The 9477-nt window shown below is 38.2% G+C and overlaps 1 protein-coding gene across 3 annotated transcripts in view; it reads left to right on the top strand.

Moving 5' to 3' along the window:
- Nucleotides 1–8774, top strand: part of cntn4 (contactin 4) — a 141702-nt gene extending 132928 nt beyond the window's left edge. For all 3 annotated transcript variants that reach the window (XM_084127844.1, XM_084127845.1, XM_084127843.1), the window contains exons 18-23: nt 799–1033; nt 1252–1367; nt 2877–3063; nt 3812–3924; nt 5107–5275; nt 8070–8774. In XM_084127844.1, coding sequence (XP_083983970.1) covers nt 799–1033; nt 1252–1367; nt 2877–3063; nt 3812–3924; nt 5107–5275; nt 8070–8161 — 912 coding nt within the window. In that variant the 3' untranslated portion in view covers nt 8162–8774. The remainder of the gene's footprint in view (nt 1–798; nt 1034–1251; nt 1368–2876; nt 3064–3811; nt 3925–5106; nt 5276–8069) is intronic.
- The last annotated feature ends 703 nt before the right edge of the window (nt 8775–9477 follow it).

The raw sequence follows: 9477 nt of genomic DNA, 5'->3' as shown, positions 1-9477 counted from the left end.
CCCCCAAAAAAAAAAAAAAGATCATTAATTCCTCACCCTCATGTCGTTCCAAACTCGTAAGACTTTCGTTCATCTTCAGAACACAAATGAAGATCTTTTTAATGAAATCTGAGAGCTTTCTGTCCCTCCATTGACAGCTACGCAACTACCACACTGACGCTTCAAAAAAGTTCATAAAGAGATCGTAAAAGAACAATTGGCCTCGTAAAAGATCGTAAAAGAACCAATGAGGTTTGTTCTTGCCCATCAAGCAGGTTCGGCTGAGCTTCTGTATATTTTCGCTGATCAATGTTTTAAATGTGAATAAAAGCCTAAATTCAGTCTGATCATCATATAAAGCGATCGAGTCTCTTCATAAAATTTGGATTAAACCGCTCAATTCATATGGATTAGTTTTACAATCTCTTTATGACCTTTTTGAAGCGTCAAATTGGTAGTTGTGTAGCTGTCAATGGAGAGACAGAAAGCTCTGATTTCATCAAAAAGATTTTCACTTGTGTTCTGAAGATGAAAGAAAGTCTTACGGGTTTGAAATAACATGAGGTTGAGTAATTAATGACAGAATTTACATTTTTGGGTGAAATATCCCTTTAAGAGAAAACACCTTACAAACAAGTAGCATGGTTGTAAAACCATGACATTTAGATTACCATGGTACACGGTACATGGTTGTTTTTGTCTGTGGTATACATATAAGAAGTAGTATATAAGGATAATATATCAGGGTATTTTAATAAAGGGAATGTGCTGTATTATAGATATATGTGCTTTATTTGTGGATGTGTGTCTGTGTTGCAGCCCGTTCCTGAAGAGCTCCAGAACGGAGGAGGGTTTGGCTACGTCGTTGCTTTCCGGCCCTTTGGCGCCACCGGGTGGATGCAGGCGGCAGTTCCCTCTCCTGAAGCCTCCAAATACGTCTTCAAAAATGAGACCATCTTACCCTTCTCCCCGTTCCAAGTCAAAGTGGGGGTGTACAATAACAAGGGGGAAGGACCTTTTGGGCCCGTGGTCACCATCTACTCTGCTGAGGAGGGTCAGTCATATTAACCGTTGTGTGCAACAGAGAAATGTACCCTTTCACATATTGCTGTGTAACGCTTAGCAGCCAGTTAATAGGAGCCAAGTTAACTGAAGTGTGTTGTGCCAGAACCCATTAATCATGGCAAGCCTTGTTTTTCAAAAAGAGTTTGACTTTTACAGACATTTGTTGAATAAAACGCTCTAATCGAAGAATTTCTCCGTCAAATTCAGAGCCTGGAAGGGCCCCCAGTCGACTCAGAGCCAAAAGTCTTTCAGCGTTTGACATTGAGGTGTCCTGGAAAGCCCTTCCCTGGAGCACGAGCAAGAAACGAGTTCTCGGCTATGAGGTACACACTAAACACTTTCACATTAAAAGCTGAATTTTTTTTTATTTATTTTTTTTGCATAAACAAAATATTTAGTTTCTGGTTATAATTACTTAAGATTTTTCAAAACCCTAAATATTAAAACCATTATGCACATTTTTTAAATGAACATGAATAAAATTTGCTAAATCTAAATATAGAATTATATTCTATTGTTTAATTAATTGCTTAATCCTTCAAAATAAATCTACTGATGACTCAAAGATTGACACTGATTAGCTCATGTTAATCAATTAAAAAGGATACAATTTAAAAGTATGGATTTATGATAACTGATAGTAAGTATTATGTGTATATATATAGATAGATAGATATATATAGATATGTATAGATATATATTTATGTGTTCACTTTTTACTAAGATTTAAGAAGTAAATAATACTTTTATTTAGCAAGGACACTACTTTTTTTTTAAAGTGACAGTAAAGACATTCATAATGTTACAAAAAATTATATTTCAAAATTCATGTTGTTCTTTGAACTTTCTAATAAACTTTAAAAATGTAACTCAATTCACACAAAAATATTAAGTAGCACAACTGTTTTCAACATTCATAATAATAATAAGCATATTAGAATGATTTCTAAAGGATCACGTGATGCTGAAGACTGGAGTATTGGATGCTGAAAATGTAGCTTTGCCTTTGCAGGAATAAAATAGATTACCATAGAAAAATTTATTTTAAATTGTAATAATACAACATTAACAAGATAAACATTAAAAAATCTTACCCACTCCAAACTTTTGAATGGTAGTGTATATAAGAAGTTGAGATCATAAGGAGGCTGTTACATCATTCACAGTGCTTTATGGGATTGGGCGGGACTTCTATGATTGCTGGATGCCTCTACAGGATTATGGGTTGTGAAGTTCTTCACCAGTAGTTTAGCAGCTATAGTTTTGCAAATGGTAGTAATGTGTTTTGTTATCACTAGGGAAATAACCTATGGAGAAAATCTCCCAGAGTACTGTTGCTGCGCACTGTAGATCTTGCAATGTGAGCTACCTTTTTAATTTGATAGTAACAGTGTTTTGTTTTTTAGGCTGTACTATTGCAACCATTTATTTCACTATTGCAGTCATCTACAAAGATCGTAAATATAAAGCACTGAGACCTTTTTGCCCTCTACTAACAGTTATGGAACAAATACAAATTAGGTTTGTGCCACCATCCATCTCTGACTCTTCAGCTGGGACTGTCCACAGACTTTGGGAGGGGAAAAGAAAATCAGTCAACCTGACGGTTGGGAAACGTTGCTTAAGATGATTTTCCTATGACAGGTTCATTTCAATACTGCCACACTTCAGTGGCCGAGTAACCAAAGCACCTGTAAGCAGATATCCTGCTATTCAGATACTCCACAAAGAACATTATAAATGAATTGTTTCTCCCAATAGTTTTAAATGATATTGCACCCAGTTTAATTAAAGTTTAATGCTGAGCGGTTCTGTTTTGTCTTTCTCTGTAGTTGAGATACTGGGAGAAGAATGGCAAAGAAGATACAGCTAGTGTGCTAAGGACAGTTGGAAACCGAACAATAGCCATTATTCAGGGCTTAAAAGGAAGTAGCTCTTACTATATAACGGTGAGAGCCTACAACACAGCAGGAACAGGACCACCAAGTCCAGCGGTCAATGTTACCACCAAAAAGCCCCGTAAGTAACTTTTTTTGTTTAATAGATTGATTGAAGAGGATGTTACTGAATGATTGAGTGTTTGACTATAAGGGTACACCTGGTATTAAGATGCGTTTTGGTTAATCAGATCATGAATGAATGACGCTAAATACAGGTGTAAACGGGGTCTAAAATGTTTTGAGCTTGTCCACTTTCCACCACTTCCAGAGGAAGTTGAAAACACATTCGACCAGATTGCTTTCGTAGTGTGGTCGAATGTGTTCGAACAGCGAAAAAAGACCGCCTACTGACCTAAAACATCATGGGAACCGCGCTAGCCAGACGGAATTTAAACTTTGTTTTCTGAAGACCTGAGTTTGGTTTGAAGATGAAAAACGTACCAAGCCCAATGTTCTCTCACCATTCCTGATAACACACACTCACAGCGTTCGGCATGTATGTGCGGCTGTCAGAGCAGAAATTATAGCTGATTCTCTCTGCATGATTTTCCGTCATCTCCGTGCGTGTTCACGTAAATTGTGTAAGCTTATTTTGTCCATTAGTTTGAGAATTTGACCCGCCCATAGACCCTCCTCTTGAAGAGATCAGGACAGAAGTGGCGGAAAGTGGACAAAAGAGACGGATTAAAACACCAGGTGTAAACGAGTATGTGTCTAGCTCGTCTGCTTGTGATTCGATCGACCAAAACGCATCTTAATACCAAGTCTAAACAGGGCCTTATTGCATTCGATTATTTTCTCTCTGATTTGTGTCCGTCTTCATCCAGCCCCCAGCCAGCCGCCCTCAAAAGTCATGTGGAATACGTCAAACTCCAAGATTATTCTCAACTGGGAACAGGTGAAACCTCTTGAAAATGAATCCGAGGTCATGGGATATAAGGTAAGCCCAAATCTTCTTGCAAAACTACATTCACAATATGACACAGCACTTTATTGCTCAATGATTAAACAGCTTTCATTGCATTAGCACCACCAAATGCTCTGATATGTGTGTGACAACGACTCCAAAGGCTCTATTGGTTTGCTTGTATTGTATGTACACTTATGCATCAGCCATTAAAAATCCCATATCATTTCATTTCATTTCATTTATTTAAGGACAGTGCACATTAATCAACATTTCTGTAAATGTGCCAGTGTTAGCCAGCAGGCTAATTTTCAACTGTAGTCCATTGGCAAGATGTTATACTAGGCACATGATGGCTAAAAAAAAGAACATAATTAATCACACAACAATTGATATACAACAATAAAACATAATGCCATAGCACTGGCTCCATTAAAACATAAAACATATAACCATACAGCCATACAACTGTTAGGGAATTAATAAAGTAACCATCTATCCATCTATCTATCATACATATACCATAGGTTACAGGACAGCTAAAGTCTAGAGGCAGACATACATTAATTATTATGAGAGGTGCTCACATTTTTGTATGCTCAAAAGCCAGTCCTTAAGATGCTGTGTGAATGTATGGTGTGAGGTGGAATTTCTAATGTCCACAGGCAATTGGTTCCATAGTTTAGAGGCTCTCACAGAAAAGCATAATTGGACAAAGGAACTGGACCTAAGAGGGACTACACAGTCCCCTCTTAAGGCAGACCTTGTGGTTCTGCTGCTAGATGAGCTCTCTCCTGAGCTGGGATTGCTTGTTTTTGTTTTTTTACTAACAACAAAAACCAAAGTTCTATTTTTGGCAAATGTAAAGGTTACACCAAAAGTGAAATGAATAAGCCTCAGGCTGAAGGAAACGCAAATTCATGCCTGTGCAATAGAGGGTGCAACTCAAACAAACCGTTTAAAAATTAAACATAAATGTGATGTTTAAAGTATTTTTTGCTTGGTATGGTTGAACAGGATCATCAAAGACATTGGTTAATAAAGTGAGAATAAATAAACTCTTATTTTGTTGTAAATGTACTAGTTACTTGAAAAAAAAGTTATCTTTTACTCGCATTACTATCTGTTACTTACCCCCAACAATGGGTGTGATATAATGTGGGACCATGTATTTGGAAGTAATTGTTCCTAAAACATTTTGGAATGGTTCTATAGGTACTGTACAAGCGGAACCATTTCAGCAGGCCCAACGTTATGGAGACTAACACCACGTCGGTGGAGCTCTCGCTGCCCACAGATGTGGAGTACTTCATCCAGATCAAGCCTTTTGGAGAAGGAGGGGAAGGCAGCAGCAGCCCACAGATCAAAATTCCCAGAATACCAGGTAGATCGTCCTATGCTGAGTGACTTAGTTTTTATGCTAAATTTTTCTTAAGTGGAAAAACTTTGAAGCTTACAATATTATAAATAAAATGCATTATAAATAGATGAAGTAATTTAGCATTATAATATGTAAGGGATAATGTACAATCAGCCTGTCATTATCACATTAAACTCAACAGGGCGATCAGACTTGAATCAGCCTGAAGGGGTTCATTTTGCACTGATTACTGTACATTATCCTGCTGATTACATATGACTGCTCACCAAATAATTACTGAACGTGCATGAAAGATTGGGAAATACAAAATATTATATATTTGAGATTAAACACTACTGTTCAAACGTTTGGGTCTGTACGATTTTTCAGTCCCTTCTACTTACATGTACCAAGGTTTCATTTATTAGGTCAAAAATACAATAAAACTAGCCTAGAAATCTAGACGCACCCTAGCGGCAGCAAAATGTATTTTGCAGCCAGGTGGGTCTAGGCACTCTCAATAGACCTTCTAGCTGCAAAAACCTAAATTGGGTCAGGCCAATCACGTCGCTTATAGAGTAGGCGGGGCGGGCTTAACATATGACGACAGAGTTGCGACGGTTACCTGCCTGCGACTTGAAAACAAAGAATGACGGCTGCTGGAGAACAGTCTTTCGAATCGGCTTTGTCCGCGACTCTGGAGGACATGGAGTTAAGTTTTTCTTTGAGAAAAGAGCAAAGAACGGCACTTAAGTCATTCTTTAAAAAAGGAAGATGTGTTCGTCGTTTTGCCGGCCAGATATGGCAAAAGTTGAATGAATCTATCAACTAGCTCCGCTGTTGGGAAAACGCTCTGGTTGGTTGAAGCGCTGTCCTATTGCGCGCAGAGGGAATTTGAAAGACAGCCGTTTATCCCGCCCCTTGGAGTGAGTGTGTCTATGGTGAGTTGCCAGACTAAACATCTTGATGTAGTCTGGCTTGCCAGGCTACAATAAAACAGTAATATTGTGAAATATTATTACAATTAAAAAAGTTTTTTATTTTAATATATTTTACATTGTAATTTATTACTTATGGCAGATCTGAATTTCCAACAGATATTACTTCAGAAATCTTTCTAATATGCTGATTTGGTGCTCAAGAAACTTCTTATTATTATCAATGTTGAAAACAGTTGTAGTTTACAGTTGTGCCCTGATCGGGCAGACCGAACCGTAAGTCATAGAGACTTGAAACGTTGAGGGCTGGTAGTACTCACACCGCCTACAACGTCACCAAAGGCGTGCCCCGAACGGCCTGATGGGGGCGCTACAGCGGTCAAAAGTATGAAATGTCTCATAACTCCTAAACCGTTAGGCGTAGGCCTAACGATACAAGTGTCTTATATTGTTGGAATCCTTGGCTCAAGGTGGACAAAATGCTCGCCCTTCGGGTGCCATTTTCGAGTAAATTGAGGTTTTTTGAAAAACCTACTTTTGCGAACTACACCTAGGTTTTTGGCCTGATCAGAACCAAACCACTGCAGAAATATTCTCTGGAGAGTGACTATCAATAATCATATTTTTTTTTTTCGAAATTTCAATTTACGGTCGCTAAGGGAAACCAAAATGTTACTCGGGATACATGTTTATGAGCTCAATCTGAGGTTACATGAGAATAATTGTGACGATTGGGCTATAACAGGGAAAATAATCATGAAAATGGCTATAACCGCACCTAACCGTTAGTCCGATGAAAATTGGCATGCAGTGTCTTTGTCCAGGGTGCCATGATAGTCTATGAGAACATTGGCGTATCTCAAAAAACTCAGTATGCGTCATCAGCACAATGCCCTGAAGGAGCCTGAGAAGTTTCAAGCCAGCGCTTTTCACGGAAGTGACCTCCTTAGACTCCTGAATCCTTGCCGAGTCCAACAATACCAAACATGCCAGGTTTTGCCTTATGGTTTGTGTAACAGTGTCATTTAGCGCTTAAAAAACTTGCAATTATCTTCGAAACCCTTAGTCTGATCGAGACAAAACCACCACAGGAAATTTGAAAACAAAGGGTCAATAGCTAAACAATAATGTTAAAAATGTTAAAATTATGATAGGAACTGACAAAAAAATCCAATCAATGTCACCCATTGATAATTTTTATGCTCTCATAAATATATGTCTAAACTTCAAAACAAAATGAGATATTTACAACAAATTTGACACATATTTCCATCTATGATCTAAGTTTATTTGGATCCCCATTAGCCACTATCTAGGCAGTGGCTACTCTTCCTGGGGTCCCATACATTTGGGGTCCCAAAAATACAAAACTACATTTAATCAACAACAATAAAAAGTCAAGTCAATGAAACAATTTGCTATATATTGTGCCATTAAATGTTCCTTTAAATATTTTTTTAAAACTCATTTTTCGTGTTAAAAAATATGTAATATCAAAGGTAAATCATTCCACATTTTCATTCCTCTATACATTACAGTCCATTGTTTTGCAGTGGTTTTCGAAACAGTAAATAAAAAAACATCCCTTTTATGCATGCCTGGTGTTAAAATTATGACTAGTACTACTATACAAAAGTTGAGAGTACAGGACATTAGGAACTTTTGTTTAACTTTAACTTTTGACTTTGTACCTTTAACTTTTGATGCAATCAGCTTTTGAAGTTGAGTGTTTACATGCTTGCTAAATAAAACGTAATATCTTTTCACGCATGTGTGCTCAAAGGCCTTAAACGCTTGAACCCTGATAAATGCTGCTTGCAGCTTTAATATAATATTTGTTTTGCTATTTCTCATTCATTCACTGATTCATTCTCTTTCAGGTCCCAATGCCATCGCCTCGGCTTCCAGTGTCTCCACTCTCTCGGCTCTCAGTACAATAGCTCTCTCCCTCACAGCTCGCACATCTTTATGACAGAACACAGCGCGGGCCGCTGACTTCAGACCACACGTTCTTCCTTGAGAGGAGATTCTGAGAAAAGTGACTCAGACAGATTGATGAAAACCCATTCATACAAACCAGAGGACCTACATGAACGATAATAGTGGAATGAAGATTATAAAAAAAAAACGGGTGTGTGTGCGATTCCAATTCAAAAGAGATTGAAGGCTGATGGGATTGAATTTGATGTTACCAAAGCAGCTTAAAAAAAAAAGAAAAAGAAAAAAAATTTGAGAAAAATATGTCACATGCTTCTTTTGTATGTACGACATATCTAGCTTTTTCCTTTTTTTTAATTTGATCCAGTCGGTCTGTCTGTTCCTATTACGCAGTACGCAGAGTGTGTAGGAACTGCTTTAGATGCATGTCATGTACAATGTTTTGTAAGAGAATGCAGGTGTCTGAAACTTAGAGCAAGACATATTTGGCTGAAAACCAACTAATCATCATTGAATGAAGTGACGATCCTCTGAGGGTCACATGTACTTACAAGCTAAGAATCTCCAAGGACTTCTTACTGTTTACGACACGGGAATACTTTGCACTGAAATCACGTCTGGAAGAAAGTGAACAACAACAACAAAAATCCTGACCAGAAACCTCGAGAGAATGCTGCTACAAGGCCAAGGCGGACGTCTTTGTCACCTCCCTCCATACTGGTCAGCAGCAAACGGACACCAGGCGTTCACATTAGCCGTCTCTTTTTTCCATCATCTTCCGCTTCTCTGTTTGTGTGTCGCGTCTAGAGCTCTTCTTTGCCTTTTTGTGTGCCTCATTGTGTGTTTTTGAAATCCTCAGGTCCTCAGAAAAGCCTTAATACATATTTTCTTAGCATTACCTACTTAGATAAGTGCTGGACGCCAAGGCTGCGAGTGGTTAGTCAAGCGGGATGCTGGGGTTTGGGTAGTCGGTGTGAGTTTATTGCTTCCATGTTCCATACTATAACAGCCGTATGCTGTTCCTCATTGTTTCAAGGCAATACAGTGTGTGCGTGTGTGCGTATGTGTGTGTGTGAACTCTGCTAATGTAGGGGCTACGGGCTCTGCATTTTTTTAATGCCATGTGGGTCTGGTGCGATGAAAGTAGCTTGTCATTTCTTGAGGTGCAAATAGTCGTATTGCTTAAAGGGACATGTGGAGCTCTAAGACTGAGTGAAAACAAATGTATATGTAAATGCTTTTTTGTATATTCCAGACAATTTATATTTAAGTGGAACACATCAAACTTTCCTACAAAACTCATCTCTGTTTTTATCTAACAAACAGAATAGACGTTTCTTAGCTTACCGT

Source organism: Abramis brama, assembly GCF_963993115.1.
Source record: "Abramis brama genome assembly, chromosome: 11".
NCBI lineage: Eukaryota > Metazoa > Chordata > Actinopteri > Cypriniformes > Leuciscidae > Abramis > Abramis brama.
This window is presented reverse-complemented; position numbering and strand designations above follow the sequence as displayed.